We start from the raw sequence: 18,804 nt of genomic DNA, 5'->3' as shown, positions 1-18,804 counted from the left end.
CTACTGGAACTGATCGAATTGGTAGTCTACAGTGTTTCTGGATGTTTCAGACTAAAGCTGGCGTCAGCATGAGAGCACTACCATCTCGTAGCTCCGTCGTGGCCATTCCACGAGCAGACATGGCAGCCGCTCCCCACCAGAAGCCTGCGGGAGTCGGGGGCCCCCAAGACTTTTGTAGAATCTTCACGGCTGAGGGGACGCTTTCGAGAATGGGACCCAAGCCCTATCAGGGAAGCGTCCGAGTTCCAAGGTGTCCCAGGGCCATTTTAGTGGACCAGGCCCAAAACCGAAGAGCCGGCCGCCATTTTGAGAGTCCTGTGGCAGCCGCCTATCGCTGCACCGCAAGAGCGGGAGCAACTTAACTACATGGTGAGCGAGACGCTGTAGTCGCAAGAGCGGGCGGTAAACAGCTGAATGGCGGAAGAGGCACAGTGTAGCAAAAGCGGGCGGAATGGCAACTAAAACGGTAAAGGGGCGCCCCATTACAGCGTGTCTTCAGGTCAAACGGATTGTGGGACAAAGTCCAGAATAGAAGAGTCATCAAAAGGCAAAAAGTTCCGCCGGACCCCGGGAGCCGGCCGCCTATGTCGGGGGCGATCTCAGGCTACACCAGTGCTATAAGACTTGGGGAGGGGGTCGGAGCCAAGCGTCTTCTCCGAGTCCGTGCCATCACACCGCCCCTCGGGGGCCTCCGTCAAGCGGTTTAGGGAGGTACCATATAACATTGTTTTCAAATGCAGTCAGGTCCACAAACGACCCTCACTTACTTTGAGAATAGTGAAGCTGCAGTAGGTGGAAATAAGCTTCAGACAGTCTTACAAGCACTGCTTTTGTAAACATTTTTTGATTTTTTTGTATTTTTGCACAGTTTTATATATTTTTTTTGTTTTTGATGGAGGGGAAACAACAAAGCACAGGCATTGAAAAAGGCTCAAACTCAGAACTCTGAACTATGGCACCCAACATCCAGGACTTTCCATCCGGATCTTGGCGCCTTGTGCTGCTTCCGACCTATTCACACATCGGTCCACTACTGACATCATCTTATAAACCAACGTTATGTAAATAGTTATTTAATAAAATGTTTTACCCTGTTTCTTTGCTGGTGTGTTGTCTATATTTTTAATATTTGCATAGGGTTTGTCGTTATTTTGGGCGGGAAGGGTGACGGAGCCGAGCTGTCTTGCAGCCCTCATGGTGTGGAGCTCAGTTCATCTCACTATTTTTGTATTTCTCATGAAGGGTTGTTTATAATATTTCTATTTTAGCGAGGTCAAAAAGAGATCCAATTAGTGGCCTACTGATTTTGCTCGATTACTTTTATTTTTTTACACGATTTTTCACGATCTGCAAAGACTAAACAGAGTATTGCGACTTTGTGCTTGTTTGTAAATAGAGAATGAACCAAAGAGAATCAATTGTAAAACAGTAAATGCTTGGATAATAATCAATCAAATGGAGAGACAAGCAGGCAGGACGGATTACAACGGAGGTAAAGGCCTGCGTTAACTACTCTTCACTATCTGCAAAGAGAGAGTACTACTAAGAGAAAAGAGGGGAGGGGGCAGCGTTCAAAGCACATCAGCGTGCATAAATACGAAAATGTTTTTATCTATCACGTACTTGACATTTTAAAGCTTTTCATATTTGCTATTAAAAAACCATTGAAATTCAATGAAAAAACCATAGGTTTTAGGCCATATATAGTTAGGGATTTGCATTTACAAAACCTTATTTTACTCGCATAAAACCTTTGAAATTCCATATATAGTTAGATGCGCTAACTATATATCGCGCACCCGCAATCCACTGCTGATGATGTCACATATTACATCATTCATGACATGGTCAGTGACATCACTGATGACATCACTGATGACAACTCAAATGACATCACTGATGACATCTCAAATGACATCACTGATGACATCACTGATGACAACTCAAATGACATCACTGACAACATCACAGATGACATCATTCATGTGTTAATACGATGAACCTCTACAGACTCTGATATATCCTTAGATACACTCAGTGAAAACAGACACTCACAGACTGTCACTCATCCATGGAGTTACTCATACACCTAGACAGTCATGCAAAGAATCAAACACACCTCCAATTCCTCTACTATACAGTTATACACACCTTACTTATTGAAACATATTCTAACACATATTTACTCTCTTATACAATCCTTGATACATGTTCACAATGATCCATACAGCCACTCACGCATTCACTGGCTCTTATGCACAGTTATTTATATATGTTAACTCTCACATGTACTGTGTTTTACATATGCACTTACTTTGACATGTAGCACTGAGATATCCATTCACTCACCAATACACTCATGCACACAGTCAACCGCCCATAAAGCTGTTTCCACATGCACTCTTGAACTCATACACCTAGTGAATCAACTGCTTACACATCTATGCACAGAGTCACACACCTCCCAGCCACCCATACACACACACTCAGTTTCCCATACAAATACTTGGGCAACCAATCAATAACCCATATAGTTATTCATATAGCTACTGATCAACACATGCAGCAGTTTACAGAACAACAGATATAATGATGCACAAATTAATACAGTTTAATCACTAATCCATGCACTCAGTGAGACACATTTAATCACTCCCTCATACAATCAGTCATGCACCTACTAAATCCTTCATCCAGACACTTATACATCCACTCATTCTTCAATATGTAAGACATATTTTAACTTTACAGAAACATACAGTCACTGGATGTTGTCATCAGTGATGTCATTTGAGTTGTCATCAGTGATGTCATCAGTGATGTCACTGACCATGTCATGAATGATGTAATATGTGACATCATCAGCAGTGGATTGCGGGTGCGCGATATATAGTTAGCGCATCTAACTATATATGGAATTTCAATGGTTTTATGCGAGTAAAATAAGGTTTTGTAAATGCAAATCCCTAACTATATATGGCCTAAAACCTATGGTTTTTTCATTGAATATATATATATATATATATATATATATATATATATATATATATATATATATATATATATATATATATATATATATATATATATATATATATATATATATATATATATATATATATATATATATCTTACCTCGGATCCCCTGGCTCACGTTGTCACCACAGAAGTCATGGCACCACAGCAGCTGAGTTCAAGTTTCTTTATTTAATACACAAACACCATGTGCATTAGCAACAGGACAGCCTACGCGTTTCGACTATACTTAGTCTTCAACTGGATCATAGAGTCCCTTGTGTCTAGACAATTTATGTTGTGCTCTGTGTTTAGTACCCTTCTTAGTTTCCATACCCTTTAAAAACAGCTAGACTACCAATTCTGAGTATGAGCTCACGGCACATTTTGGTCGCCATTTTTACACCTTCTGTTAATTCATTTCAGAAGTGTTCAGTGAAGTACTGACATAAAAATGAATTTCTATTTGGTGTCCTTTGTTTATGTTACCAGTACTGGTGTATTTAATCTTGCCTCATGATGGCGCCGGCCACTATTGACGAAGGCAGTAGCCGAAACACGTCTGGTCGTGTAAACTGTAATCTCAATAAAATCTGGGAGCGAAAACGTGCCTGTGAGTGCTGGTGCATTATTTCTGTGTGCTGCGAGCTTGGGATTTGACAGATCTGCGTGGTGTCCATCACCACGCTACAGAGCACCCGATCGCGAGTACCAAGGAATTAGGACGGAAAGTGAGCACGATATATATATTTATATATATTTTAGGGTCCTCACTCACAGGTGCCACCCGTGGCATGCTTCATCGTTGGACCCTCACTTACACACCTTAAGCGTGTGAGTGGACTCAACATGTTTGTAAGCAGATTGCTAAGGTAACTGTGAGTGAAGGCAGAGGATTTGGGTGTGCCAAAATAGCCTTCTAAACATAAAAATTAATCTTTTTTGGTATATATCTAGGGCCTAGATTAAAAATAATAACAAAGCTCTTAGTTTTTAAATGATTCCAGGTGTCTATTTAGTCTACATGTTTCAGCCATAAGGACTGTCTCAAAAGGTCAATTGGATTTCTTCAGGACCTTCATTTGCCCTGCTAAATTATGATGAAAAGTCTATTAGCTTGTGCAGTTTAAATAATTTTAGAAAATTTGTGAAATAAAAAAGGCATGCACATTTGAATACAGACCATACTGTGGGACTTTTTTTTGTATGGTCAAAGATGAATAGGTAGCTTCAGGGATGGACCGCCCTGTAGTCACGGGTCTGCTCATCATTTGAGCAGTGTCCCTGTCTCCCTGCAAGTCAAACTCTGGGGCACCCTCAGGTACTGGAAGGCCCCTGGCCAGAGAGCTTCATCCGGCTGCTGAGACAGCTAAGTGAAGAGGTTAACACTGTGCATGTCAGGATGGCCGTCACAACACAGCCGGCCAAAGTGACTTGCGCAGTGTAAACTGGTGGAGTGAGCATCACTGCCCTCCTCCAAGTCAGCAGCAATCCCGCCCCCAAACACTGCTCGAGCTGGGAGCAGGGCAGAATACAATTGAAATTCATTTAATTACCTTTGCTGCACTGGCAGCAGGGAGCGACGCTCCTCTGCCCTAATGGGGGGCCCCCTCTGCAGATATAACCATCCAACCTCTCCCTGATAAGAATAATAGAGATTATTGAGATTATTGTGCCTATACCCAGGACAACTGCAGGCTTAATATAGTTTGTACATTATCTCTACGAAGTTAAACGCCTATATCAGGGGTCTCCAAACCGGTCCTGGAGGGCCGGATCCATGCCAGATTTTTAAAATTACTACATGTATCTCAATAGGAATATCCAAAAAATCTGTCATGGATCCGGCCATCCAGGACCGGTTTGGAGACCCCTGGCCTATATCCTAGGCCTGCCATTTCATAGACATAGTAGACAGACTATCATACCTGTATCTGCAGTTTATACCTTGCACAATCGATCCGGCACTAACAGCTGGGTTCAGCTCTCACCGTCTATTTGCTTATTCATAGATATATTAGAGAGATTATTGTGTTTATACCCGGACCAGCTACATGCATTATAGTCTGCACGTAAGTTTAGGAAGTGAAAGGCCCATTTTCTAGGCTTGCCGCTTCATAGATATAATAAACAGACTACTCTGCCAGTAATCACAGTTAAAGCCTTGCATGAGAGGACAGGTCCTTACAAACAGAGTAGTTTTCTCCTTCAATCCTCTCCCTCTCACAAGCAAAATAGAGAGATGATTGTGCTTGTACCCAGAGCATCTACACCCATGATAGTCTGAACATTATGCATTTCAAGTGAAATGCCCATGTACTGAACTATTACATCATAGTACTCTTGTTTGCTTCTGATACCTCTTAACCCCTTCCATGCTGGTGACGAACCCCAGCCGTCACGCTCTGCGGCGCTCGTGTGCTGATGACAGCTGGGGTTCGTCACGGCCCTGCCCTGTTCTTTTGTTTACTGCACAGCGGCGGAAACGGCCCAGCATGGAAGGGGTTAATCAATTCGATCAATCTATTTTATTTTGTTTGCATGACAGAATATTTGAAAAAATATATAACTCATGAACGGTGACCTACTGATTGGAAAAGGCATGTGAAAAACCCTCTTGTCTAGGAAAGTGGTTGAACCAGAGCTGTAAGAAAGTGCTTTCCATAAAACTGAAAGGTTAAACATTCTGCGGCTTGGCCTGGATTGCAGGGGGGAGGGGGTGCAAGTCCCCGTTAATCAATAAACAAAGTTACACCCCTGCAGACCTCCAACCTAATAAACATTTTTCACTAGGGATTTATGACGATGGGTAGATTGTTTGCTGTTTTTTCTGACTGTTCATTCATTCCTTGGTCATGTGGCGACACGTACAGGTGGCACTAGCTAGCTCTTACACTGGGGTGAAACAGCAAAGCACACATCTATCCGCTTCTTATCTTACCTAACCAAAGAAAGGCGTTTTGCCTCTTTGTGGAGAGTCATGAATCAAACTGATAAATATTTGATAAAATGTATCGCACCAGATTAACTTGATAAGAGTGCTTAAAGCAATGTGCAGTAGATTCAGATGCTCAAACCTGACATGGATGCCTTGTGGCACGAATTATGTGTGAACTAGGACAGCACAGAAAAGTCCACTTTATATTTTCAGGTAGGTTATTTGTGGATATGATTTTACTTCCTTAGCTATATGGAAATTTCGATCACAAGTCGGGTTCCCCGTCGGTGGTAGCTTTTATTGCAGAAACAGCAGGAGTTTCTAAGAGTCAGAGCTGGGCTACCAGCCATCTTTGCTTTCCCATGCTTCGCAGTGCACCCGCTGAGCATTTCCAGTTAATTTCTTTTTACCCATGATTGTCACGGAGCGACAAAAACAAAAGAAAATATTTTAGGAAACAAAGGCAGCTAAAGTGGTACATTACGCCCACGTTTGGTAACTGAAACTATATTTTTACCTTGAATGAAACACAGTGTTGGGCCTATTTCCAATGGAGACAAACAACACGCGTCCAGATTAGCATGGCAGCTGCTAACAGGAGGCCTTCAAAGGTATTGAAGCTTTATTGACGTTCAGTATTCTCAGGGCCTCGACGACAAATTTCTGCTGCATTTTGTTCACATGCTCCTGACCTCAGCCTGACCTCAATAAACCCAACATGCACTGTTCTTTTTATGCCTGACCTGTTCCGGGAGTAAAATGGCAGTGCAGCATTTGAAATAAACACATTTTTCAAACTGTTTCTTTCTCACAGAGCCCTTTGCTTACTACAAAATTCATGGTTTTTAGCCTTTTGACACCAGTGCTAACTGTTCGCCTTCTGTCTAGAATACAGAGAGCTTAGCAGCCTCAATATCGTAAGTACTGATAGGACAGTTAACGATAAACTGGTAACAAAATACAAGTCAAGGAAGAGGTCATAGAAAACAGACAATGCTGCTCATCTTCAGGGCCGGACTAAGCCCTGGCATTTCAAAGAGGACCGATCCCCTCCCTTTCCTCATTCTATTCCATCCATTCTATCTCTCCTCTCCTCCCTGTCTTTTTCCTCTCTGATCTCTTTTCCCTAACCATCCTCTTCTCCCTCTCTCATTTTGCAATATGCAGCTTAAAAAAATTATTTAGCGAGAATGTACCCCAAGGGCATTAGAGCACTTTAAATGAACACCAGATTACAGTGCGAAAGGTAAAAAAAATGTTTTTGCTTATGTTTTTATGCACAGGGATATTTGGTGATTTTGTTTCTCTTGAAGCCCTCCGTGCCTGCTGTAAATATCCTCTGGGAGCAGGGGAAAGTAACAGAGACCACAGCAGTGGCCCCGGGCTTTCAAAACGCAACTATAGGGGTTCCGGCCACCAGGAGAACTGCCTGATGGAATAAAAATGCCAGTTTCGGCCATGTGCCTCTTCATAATTCGGTAGTGTGGCCATTTCTTAAGTGACATAGAAAGCTTGCGTTGCGCCTGTAAGTCCAAGTATGAATTATGCACTACTTAATTAGGGCAAGTGCTACAAATATATCTTAGCCGTAATGTCAACTCCCAAAATATTGTGAAGGTAGTTTTACTATACTTAACTCCACATATATGTTTCATCTTTATATATATAGATATATGTATATATCTTCGAGGTATGTAAATGTGGTGCTAAGGACAGAAAATCTATACTTACATATATATACCTTCATTATTTTGTGGAGTTGATAGTTAGGCCTCCATTAGGATGGCGGGCTGACTTTGCCGTCCCGCCATCCTCACGGTACTAGGGACCGCCCGCCATAAGGGCGGGGGTCCCGTGCATGGCATTAGGATGCGCCCACCACAGTGGTGGGCGCATCGAGCATTCCTACCATTGTGGCGGGCGGTGCACTCAGCACCGCCTGCCACAATGGTTGGAAGGCATGCAGTGCACTTCCATGCACGACATGGCAGGCACCGCCCGGTGTCTGCCATGTTGTGCATGGAACTGCTGAGGGGTGCCCCCATATGCACCCCCACCCCCCAGAGTCCTTGGGGGCCCGCAACGGGCCCCAGCGCAGACTCCGCATTCTTTTCCGTGGCGGCATTGCCGTCACAGAAAGGCATTGAAAATTGAGCATCCTAATATGGCTGGCGGTGTCTTATAGACAAGGCCACCATATAAACCCTTTTCCGCCCCGGTCGCCTTGCGACCGCGGCGGAAAAGCGGTGGACGGTCTTTCCGTCCGCCACGGACTCCCCAGCCATGTTAATATGGCGGGGGGTCTTTGCAGCAAGGATGGCGGGCGGATTGCCCCCGCCATGGCTGGCGGTGGCTACCGGCAGCCTGGCAGGGGCAATCTGCCCGCCATCCTAATGGGGCCCTTTGTCTATGTTATGTTTGTAGCATAATATTGTTGTGCTTAATATTCTAACATACAACCCTCAACACATTTTTGACAGAGACATGTTTTTCAATAACAGACTTTGACCCAGGGAAAGAGATAGAAAGGCAGAAAGTATACAAATAATGAGGAGATAAAACATTAAAAACCAATGATATAGAGAGAAAGAATGGATAAAAAGAACCCACAACAGTGAGATAAAAGACTGGAATTGTAGATTGGTGGAAGGAAGATGTATGAGTTGTATCTAATACCCTGCTGTTAGAAATTAGATTGTAGGCTCACTAGGGTAGGAACCCTAGTCGAGCAACAACCACAATACTAGTCAGGGTAAGAAGCTGGCAAAACTGTAAATTAACCCATCCTCACCCTCTGGTAGCTTGGCACAGAGCAGTCAGAATCAACTTTGAGGCAATGTGTGAAGTGTTTGTACAATATTTCAAACAGTGAAAACACCACACAAAACGTTTCCACAGAAGATTAAAAAAAGTATTCAATGTAATAAATAAAACAAGACCAAACTGACAAAAATCCAACAAGCACAACTTGAGATATGAATTTTTAAAGAATAAGCTGTAAAATAGTGCTTAGAAGCAATAAGGGCTTGCTTGGAAAATCTGGTTGCATCGGACCGGAACAAAGTCAAAAGTTGAGGCCAATCATGATAGAGTGTGGGCTAGGTACAGGGACCTGTGAGGTCCGCTGAACATAAGTGCATTAATCCTGGCTGTGTTGATGACGAAGATGCAGGGGGCAATCAAAGCGATGCGTTGGTGTTGATCCATGCAGCAGTAGTGATTCACCTGTACTGACCCCCGCAGCAGTGGAAATACATTGGTTCAGGTAAGTGAAAAGGTGCGGTTCAGATTAGTTGGCAAGGATGCCGTCAACGGCAATGCGAAGATCTTGCCATAGGAAAAGAGTCGAGCAGTGGTGGTTCCGAGGGTGATGCATCAGCACCGATCCACGCAGCCAAAGAGATGCACTGGTTCTGGTCCATGCAACAGGAGCGATGCACCGGTTCTGATCAACACAAGAAGAGTGATGTGAAGGTTCTGATCCACACGACGGAGGCAATACGTCTGTTTGGCAGAGGATGCATGGGTTTGACTGGAGTAAACACCATAGGCGCAATTCCAAAGATCCGTGACTGGGGTGGCACCACTTGGCAGGCAGACTCACAGATGGCTGCATCCAGATGCAGAAGCAGGGTGATTGGAAGTCTTTGATTTCCCTGAAAAGTCATGTGGCCAGTCAGTTAGCCCTTGGAGTCTCTCTGGGTTCAAGTAATGCAGGTCCAATCTTTCTCACTCAGGTAGGGAAACAGCAGACTGCAGGGGAGCACAGCAAGGTAGTAGTCCAGCAAAGTAGAAGTCCAGCAGAGTGGGAGGCCTTCAGCAGCACAGCAGTCCTTTTTCCTTTCAAAGTCTTCACAGGTCCAGAAGTGTACTAAAGTCATGGTGTCAGAGGTCCAGCACTTATACCCAGTTGGGCATTTGAAGTGGAGGTGACTTCAAAGACCGGTCTTTGAAGTGGACAGCGGTCCTACCTTCCTGCCCTGGCTCCAGACTCACTACGGGGGGGGTCATGCTGCACTTTGTGTGGGGACAAGAGACATCCTATTCAGGTGTAAGTGAGGCTGAGTCCAGCTCCTCCCTCCTATCCTCCCATGATGACCCATCAAGTCACACCTAAACTCCCATTGTGTGTGAGAGTCTAGGGGAACACACAAAGCCCTGCTGTGACTCACCCCAGACTAATCAGAGACAGGCAGCAGGCACCAAAGAGCTAAAGTAAAAAATTCTAACTTTCTAAAAGTGCATAAAGAACAATTGATAGACAGAGGGTTGAACAATGTCAAGCACTCACCCCTAGTACAGAGATCTGTGGCTAAATCTATTGTTTCTTAAAGTAGCATTTCCTGAATTTGCAATTTAAATTACAACTTCACAATAAATTAGGATTTCAAATTAGGCTTCCAGAGACACCAGACTTGGGTGTCTTATATCTTCACAATTGGAAATTACGCTTAGAAAATGTAATGAGGTAATCTCAATGTAATCCTATGGGAGAGGCATTGCAGTGGTGAAAATCTACTCTTGCAGTTTTCTTGTATCAGCACATATAAAACATAAAAGCGCATGTTGTACCTTTTAAATACATTGCACCCTGCCCTCTGGGTTGTTTAGGGCCTACTTTAGGGGTTACGTGCCTGTGTAAAAATAGAAAATGTGTGCCTCAGAAAAGGGTTAATTTGCCAGGTCAATATAGCAGTGTAAAACTGCACACACAGGCTCTGCAGTGGAAGGACTGAGACATGGGTTAAAGTCAATTTCAATGGGTGGGTGTTTTGTTAGACCTTGCATCTTTTGGCGTGTTTCCTCTGTCTTTTTGCTTTCTAGCCTCCTGTTTTTAATGATACGATAAAAGAGCAGAGCATTTACATTCAAATAAAGTTGCAGTGAAACTGAAACAAGGAAAATTCCTATACAGCACAGCATAACAAATGTCAATACAAAAGTTCATAACAACAAGATGTGTTCAAACACGTCAACAATATATGTGGACATAACCTAGTGTGATTCTAGTTAACTGAATTTGGTCTGGGCATATAGAGTTCATACTATTCATATAAGCTGACTTACTTAAAAAAGAGAAAGTAACAAATGCTCTGCCCTTTTATCTTGATGCTCATTTATACTTTCATGTTTGCATTATTTAATCATGTTATTAGGGAAAAGGTTTATAAATCATGGAGGACACTTTTCATTATGTAAATATGAGATCTGAATGCAATTTATATAAATGGTTCATGTTATGTCTTAAATTGTGCACATATTAGACTATGAAGTGTTATTTATTTTTTCCTTGTTTTTGATTATGTGTTTCAGCAATTTATGTGGCTCCTGAAGAAGGCGTTTTGTTTAACGCCGAAACGCGCGTCAACTACATTAATTGCCACTCTTTTTATTATTAACTGTGTTTTTTTTAATTGATTGAATTTTTTGTAAATTAGTTTTTTATTACGGTCCTATTCCTTTTCTGTATTTCTTTGTGCATATATTATGTTAAATATGAATTTTGTTTGCGTTTATATTTTAATAAAATTGTTCATTAAACAGTGTATGGTTTTATTATAGAGTAATTTCCTTCGTGTCCTCCAACCTTTACTTGTTCCCTTTGCCAATATTGTAATTGCCTAGGATTTGCTACATATATCTTAATTTGGGAAGTAGACATTACCAGGTTGCTTATAGGATCCTAAAAACTGATACTTCAACTCCCATTGTATTTTCTGTAAATCACTTTTTAATGAATGTCAGGTTTAGGTGCCAGAAAGCTGTAACTTCGATCGAGAAGGTAGCACCACCTACCAGAGAAGTCATCAGGTACTAGGCATTACGGTTGTCAGCTCGAGTGGAATTTTCTCTCCCTTCTTTTCTTATCACACTGGTTATTTGCACAATGCACTTTTTACCAGAAGAGAAAACATAAGAACTGGTGATTTTATTTAGAATGTTTTTCATGGTAGTTTTTATTTTCCTTTATTAGATTTTATGGGAATCTGAGAAAGAGTATTTAAACTATTCATTTGTTACTCCTGTGTGCCTTGACGGTTGGACACATTGAACTAAGGCAAGCTTCAACATAAAAAGCTGGAATACCCACAGGAAGAAGCCCGTGCACTAGCGTAGCTCCTCCGGCTGGGAATGTAATCCAGAAAAATCAGAGTCATCCACAGGCATCGAGGGCCAAAAATGTACCTGAAATGACAGCGAACCACCCCTGCCTACACAGGCCTGAAAAAACGGCGGGAGCTGTCTGGCACGCAGTCCAGCCAAGATCGCATGGTGGTGGCAAAAATGGCGGACCCGCACTAGATACCATAAAGAGAGCCTGGAGGGGCGGCGTTGCGGTGGAGCTGTGGAGCAACCTGGTGCGTCCACTGGCCGCCTGGACTTACCGAGCGTATGGTAAGTCCTCGAGCGGAAACGACAGGGGACCGCAGCCGCTGACGAGCACTCTGGTGCAACTCAGCGATTCAGCACTGGAATCAACGACCGCTACCCTGCAGTAGAGTCCAATTTACTGTCTCGATCCCTGGAGACATCTGCACTGTGCAGCGGAATCCACTGGACAATCGATCCTTGAAGACCGGATCTCATGAGCGCCTGGGGAAGTAACCGGCCACCAGAGCTGCTGAAGGTGAGGCTGTACTACTGGGCTGGGCCTGCCGAGTGCCCGATTGAGCGCCTGCTGGGGGCTGGGTGCAGCTCTAATGAGGAAAAAGCAGGTGACGGTGGAGGGCAGCTACATCCACTAATGAGACCCCAATGCTGTGGCGGCAATATGCGAGGAGTGGAGGCTGATTGTAACCGGAGGACGAGTCGAGGTGCCCAGCTGCAAGACTGAGAGCAGCTTCGGTCATCCGTCCTGAGGGGTTCACCGGTAGGAGACTTCTGATATTGGTGGTTGGGGACTCCCACTGATGCTGAGGGCCCCCCTGACTTTGAGAGTGTGTGCCTCTTGAGATACCCTGACTCTAGGGGATGCGGCACAGGCTGACCAGATCCCAGCTGTCTGACTTTAAGATGGTGGCCATTGTGCCCAGGCAGTGCATGGAAAATAAACAAGGATGAGGGGAGCAAAATTTGAGGCAAAAGGAGGAGGAGTAGCCAGTCCAAATCATGGCTTCTCAGAGCTGATGCTCCGTGGTGAAACCTTTTTTCAGCCTCCTGAGTGGCATTCCGCCCCTGAAACATGGACCAGAGTCTGCATACTCTTCACTTCGAGTGAGCTTCAACTTGCTGAGGAAAGACGACTGCCGGAGTGATGGAGGTTGATGCAGGCGGCACGTTCCAATATCACCGGGATTTGTGTCGCTGACTGAACTATGACAATGCACCCCGAGCATAAACCATTTATGTTTGTACTGACTGACAAGCCCGAGCAACCATGGCTAATGCCCGGTGGAGCTGTTTACATAGCTATAGAGGAGATTGGCTTTGGTTTCACCCCCTTGGCCGTCACCTACCCAGCTGGACCCTGGACAATGTTTTTCCTCGTCTCTCTGCTGTGTTTCCTTTCCCTCCCATACCCTCTCCCTCCGTGATCCTGTGGCTGCCTCCCCCTTCCTGCCCTGCCTGACTTTGTTTGTTTTCCTTCTACCCCCTTGTCTCCATCCCCCCACCTACCCCATGCTACATGTGACTTATATCTGTTTTTTTATGCTTTTGTAATTGATGTAACTTCTGTACAACTGTTCTCATGTAATACGCTCTGATACCTCCGGGTCTAGCCAGCGCTATATAAAACTCTTAAAAATATATATTTTTTAAAATAAACATGGTGGACCCTTTCTAGCCCACTTTAGGACTTTTTTTTAGAGGCTTTTGTTGTTAATGCTTCACCGAGTTGGAGGAAGTCATGTCACATAGAACCGACATGATGCCTAGACATGTGATACTAGATCTGTGCATTTTAATGTTTGTAATTTTAAAATGCACCTTTTCTGCACTTTGCACTTTTATGGTCAATTGACCAAAATAGAGTTTTTTCAGCCAGCTAGTAGTAGCAGTAATATTATTAGCTAGTACTGGTAGGAATAATAGCTGCTCTTTTTTTGTTGTTGTTTCTATTCTTACTATGATGATGACTATTTTTATTATTATTTTTATCATTATTATTTGAATCCCCCTTTACTTATTACTACTTGTATCAGTATTATCATGATGATTGTTGTTAGTGCTGGTTTAATTGAGTCAACGTAGCACTTTGAAACCCTTACTTTATTTGTTGCTTATTTTCCCTGAGTTTCTTGCACTACCTACCTTCCTGTAACAAACTCCTTTTACACTGTAAACACTGCTGAGATTAAACTTTGCTGATAAATCCTTAATTTAAATTGAAATGACACATTGATCGAATATTGACAAGTGAGGCGCTGACTTCTGCAACTGCTTCCTCCACTATTCTCCTTTAAAGTTGGACTTTTGCAAATATTTTTCATCCTTTCCTAAGTCAATAAACCATTAGTAGGTGCACAGAGCGAGAAGATGGGTGGGGGTAGGGGGCGTGTGTCCAGAAGGAGGACAGAGAGGATCAGGAGGGGGGGTATGTTTAACAAGCAATAGTGTTGGATAGAAAGAGTCTGAGGAAAGAGAGAGCCCATTTGAGAGAATAAAAAAGGAAGTCACAGGGCACCGACTGATCCAACAAGTGCGCACGTTGCTTACCAGCACAGTTGCTACACGCAGAACCACTCCACGCATGTTATTCTCCAGTCTTCTGTCTGTCAGAGTCCCGTTCAGGCCAGTAACTGGATTCCAAGATCCGAGCTGAAAGAAAGAGAAATGCATCTTCATTTTAGGGGCTTTAAGAGAAGTTGAAGTGAATGAAACAATGATGCCATCCCCAGTGCTTAATTTGTAAACAATCAAGTGCCAGGGCCCTCCTTGGAAGGCCACTGCAGCCTATACCTCCCATGCCCTGCCCTGCCAGTGCTGGCAATGGCAGTACCAACATAACACCTAACCATCACACTCCTACAAATATGACAAATCAGACTATGTCAGACCACACAACGCTTTAATAATGGCATGCGAGGCAGGTATTACTCATGTTCAATGTATATTACTTAATAATTACGGCTGTTGTGCTCATCTCTATATTAAAAAGACAGCTTCACCATGTGGTGGGCTGTCACAGGAGCCGGAGCGGACAATTAAGTGATGGTGCTGAGCACCAGAAACCACAGGCACAAATTAAGCACGGTGGCCATCCCAAACTGAACACTATAAAGAAAATGCAGCACAAATGATGGCCCACATTTGAAAACTAGTGTTCCTATTTGTTTGTGTTGAGCATTAAACTGACATGCCCTATTCATAAAAGATAAGTTACATGTAAATAACTTACACTGCACATATGGAAATGCCAAGGGTTGCAGTGGAGGTGGGTTCAGAATATTGAAGAAGGAAAAGCTAGTGGTTACATTAACATGACCAGAAAATCGAGGACCACAATGTCAACAAATAAGTATTCTAGACTTTCTATAACTAACCCCACATCTATATTCCTTGCCAATATCTATACTGTCAAGGTACTTGGATCTGCAGTTAAGAACAGTTTATCTATACCTCCCAGTATGCTACCCATTTCCTCAATATTCTTTTTTTTCTATATCTTGTTCACGATATTGTGATCACTCGATATTTCTTCTACAATATTCCACACTACAACCGAAAAAGTTGAGCAATTAAAGGCTGACCCTACGTGTGTTAACAATTCTAAATCACAAATGAATGAACAAATAGGTGTACTCATTTTGGGTCTGCCTGTATCGACAGGTTTCACCGAGGGCAAGAAGAGTGCAGGGGAAGGGGTGAGACAGCCAGGATCAAACCTGAGTGCGCTTTGCTTTGGAGAGGCCTGGATATCTACATTTAGAGAAATACAGAACATATACAGATGTTGATGTGTTTCCCTTTCACATGGGTGGAAATGGAATTGAAATATTTCAGAAGATGGGACCATCAAAAGTCATGATTTTAGACACACCCCAGGAATCACAACGCTTCAGGAATAGAGAATTATTGGTGTAGGTAGGCAACTGTCCCTACACCCATGTGAGTGATGGGGAACGAATCTGTAAACGAGGACTCGATTCACCAAGATTTTTGTAGAGGATTTGAGTCTTACACCAAATTTTAAGTGTGACTTAACAATGAAAATGAAGGCATAAGACCTGCATGCTCATAGATCTTATTCAATATGTTTTTCCACGGTGAAGCATGTCTTACTAATGAGCATTTATGAAAAAGCACATATATGTTAAGAGTAAGAAACACTTAGTCACAGAAAATGCTTTGAGAATTAGGCCTGGAAGTTCAAGCGCTCACACACACTCACAGGTTTCAAAATTGTGATTGTGCACTAAATATGATAGTGACATACCATATGTAATTATTCCTGAAGGGCTGAGATGAAATATGCTCAAAATCACTACATTTGCATATTCCTAACACAAACCCTAAAACATATGTGAAGGTTGCAAAGTGTCTGTGTGAAAATGTCAACTATGGCATTGCTTTTATTATTGCATATTCTCCATCTACACCATTTTCCATGCAAGCACGTTATGTCATGTCTTCAAGGTAAATGCATGAAAAACAGCACTCTAGTTTCAGTGCCAAGTAACACCTGCTAGACAATATATAGTGAACAACTGAGTTTATCATGAAAATGTACACCCAACACAGGCAAGGCTAATAGGTAAACTCTGGGCCTCTCTCTCTCTTTCTCTCTCCATATATATATATATATATATATATAAATATATATATATATATATATATATATATATATATATATATATATATATATATATATATGTCGAGTGAACAAGCAGCGTTCACGCTGCGAAACGCGTCTCTGACTTTTGGGCAAATAAACATCTGAAGCACCGATACCGGGTCTGTGTCCTGTTTGCTGGAGGCAGCGCGTGATTTACGACGTGGCAGCTATCCTGACAGGATTACTTGAGATATATATATATATATGTCTATGCTGCGGCACTCCTTTGAAAGGGCACACCAGGTGCAGACCAGGATAGTGCACTCTATTACAGTCGATGGTTTGTTGTCATTGCGGGTGAGAACCCAAGTTTGTTTTGGTAACAGAGCATTATTTTTTTTTTTTAACTGGGTTTGAAGCTGTCAGTCTGTATTTCACTGCTATGGCAGACCCAGCCTGCATGTCAAAGAGAGACAGAGATCCCCCTACAGGTGGGTGCAGTGAGTAACTGCACCAGCCTACTAGGGGAAAACCTGTAGGTGTGGTTAAAATCCCCTTTCAGGCGGAGGCCTCTATATGGTGCACAGTCAGTACACCTCCAGGAAGTCTGACCATACCTGTGATGCACCCAGCTGGGGTGAATGGTGTATTAAAGTAGATCATGTAAACATGTCTGTACAATGAAAAAGCCCTAAAACATATTTTCCTTAAGCAGGGTGGGCTGTTCAAAAGAAAGCATTACGTTTAATACATGGCTTATCTCCAGGTAGGAAATTGCTACAAATTTTATTTTTGGGCCATTTAAAATATTTATTAAAACAAAATGTCACTGTGACATTTGATGTGTAATACAAATCATGGAAGCATTACCTTTAAAAAGTTGTGTTTGCCTTGCCTGAATTCCATGGAAGCTACATCTACAGTTTACCCTCCCAGGTGTGCCAGCCAGTAATTAGCACTCAAATCTGTGTGAATGGGGTGCGAACTTGCGCCCAAGAGCAAACAATAGATGACTTGAATGAGCAGATATCACCCATCTAAACCTCATAGAATATGCAGGGTGGGACTGTAAGGATCCTTTTTTCACACTGAAGTGTCAAATCACGCTTGACTGTCACATCCTGGTTGTCAGGTTTGATGGGCTTTTTGATATGACTCTTGTGAAGGCCCTTTTTTTCTCTCCCCAGCAAGTCAACCCCCCAATCACAGTGGCCCCTTTTTGACATTACATTGTCACTGCTTGTTTGACAGGCTTGCTGGTTTTACATATAACATTTGGGGCATGAAGGAGGGAAACAAGACACTTAGACCCTCATTTGGATGTCAGCAGAGGCTTTCCGACCTATATCCAAGGTTTGACTTCCTAACGCCTAATAACAATATAGACGGTCGGAAATCTAACCCGCCAGTCATTCCGGCTGGCTTCCAACAGGCTCAAGGAGCCCTTCGGCCAACGGAACTGGCTCTTAAAAATGGCGTTCCCACAGTCGGAATTACGATGTTGGTTTCCCACAGGCTTTTCATGTCGGCCTTTCCGACATGAAAAGCCTGTCTGAAAGTGACTTTGGGGACCCCCCCTTGCCTCTACTGCCTCCAGTTGGGGGGCCTGGGGAGGCACCTATGGTGGCCCCCTATAAATCCCTGCACCATGTGGCTGGCACCATGAGGTGCCTACCTCACAGTGCAGGGATTTACACAAACTCTCATTTTTCTATGGGAGCGTGTGCTGCAGGCTGAAACCGCCCACAGCAAAAGCTCCCATAGAGAAATGAGAGTTTGTGACCGCACTAGGTGCGGTCATCTTGTAATTAGGTGGTCAGAACCGCCGACCTATGGTCAGTTGGTTCCAACATCAAAACAACATCGTAATAATGCCTTTGTGTGCATCCAGTATATGGGTGTTAACCACATCGCTGCTGTGGTTATTTTTCCCCTGTGCTGAAAATCGGAATTCTCATGTATTCATGACGAGCTCAGCTCGTCATCAGCACAGCTCAACTGTGCCTCATGACGAGCTGAGCTCGTCATGAGCATGGAAGGGGTTAAAAACGACCTTGTTCTACTAGACTTCTGTAGCTGACATTATTGTGGAGCAGAGCCTGCCTCAAACTAGATTTTAGTGTATGATATGGAA

At 43.2% G+C, this 18,804-nt stretch overlaps 1 protein-coding gene across 1 annotated transcript in view; it reads right to left on the bottom strand.

The window, feature by feature from the left end:
* Positions 1-18,804, bottom strand: part of GRID2 (glutamate ionotropic receptor delta type subunit 2) — a 2,654,005-nt gene that overhangs the window by 621,420 nt on the left and 2,013,781 nt on the right. The window contains exon 9 of the mRNA XM_086961940.1: positions 14,612-14,713. Coding sequence (XP_086818066.1) covers positions 14,612-14,713 — 102 coding nt within the window. The remainder of the gene's footprint in view (positions 1-14,611; positions 14,714-18,804) is intronic.

The sequence above is a fragment of the Lissotriton vulgaris genome, chromosome 3_1, assembly GCF_964263255.1.
Source record: "Lissotriton vulgaris chromosome 3_1, aLisVul1.2, whole genome shotgun sequence".
Taxonomy (NCBI): domain Eukaryota; kingdom Metazoa; phylum Chordata; class Amphibia; order Caudata; family Salamandridae; genus Lissotriton; species Lissotriton vulgaris.
This window is presented reverse-complemented; position numbering and strand designations above follow the sequence as displayed.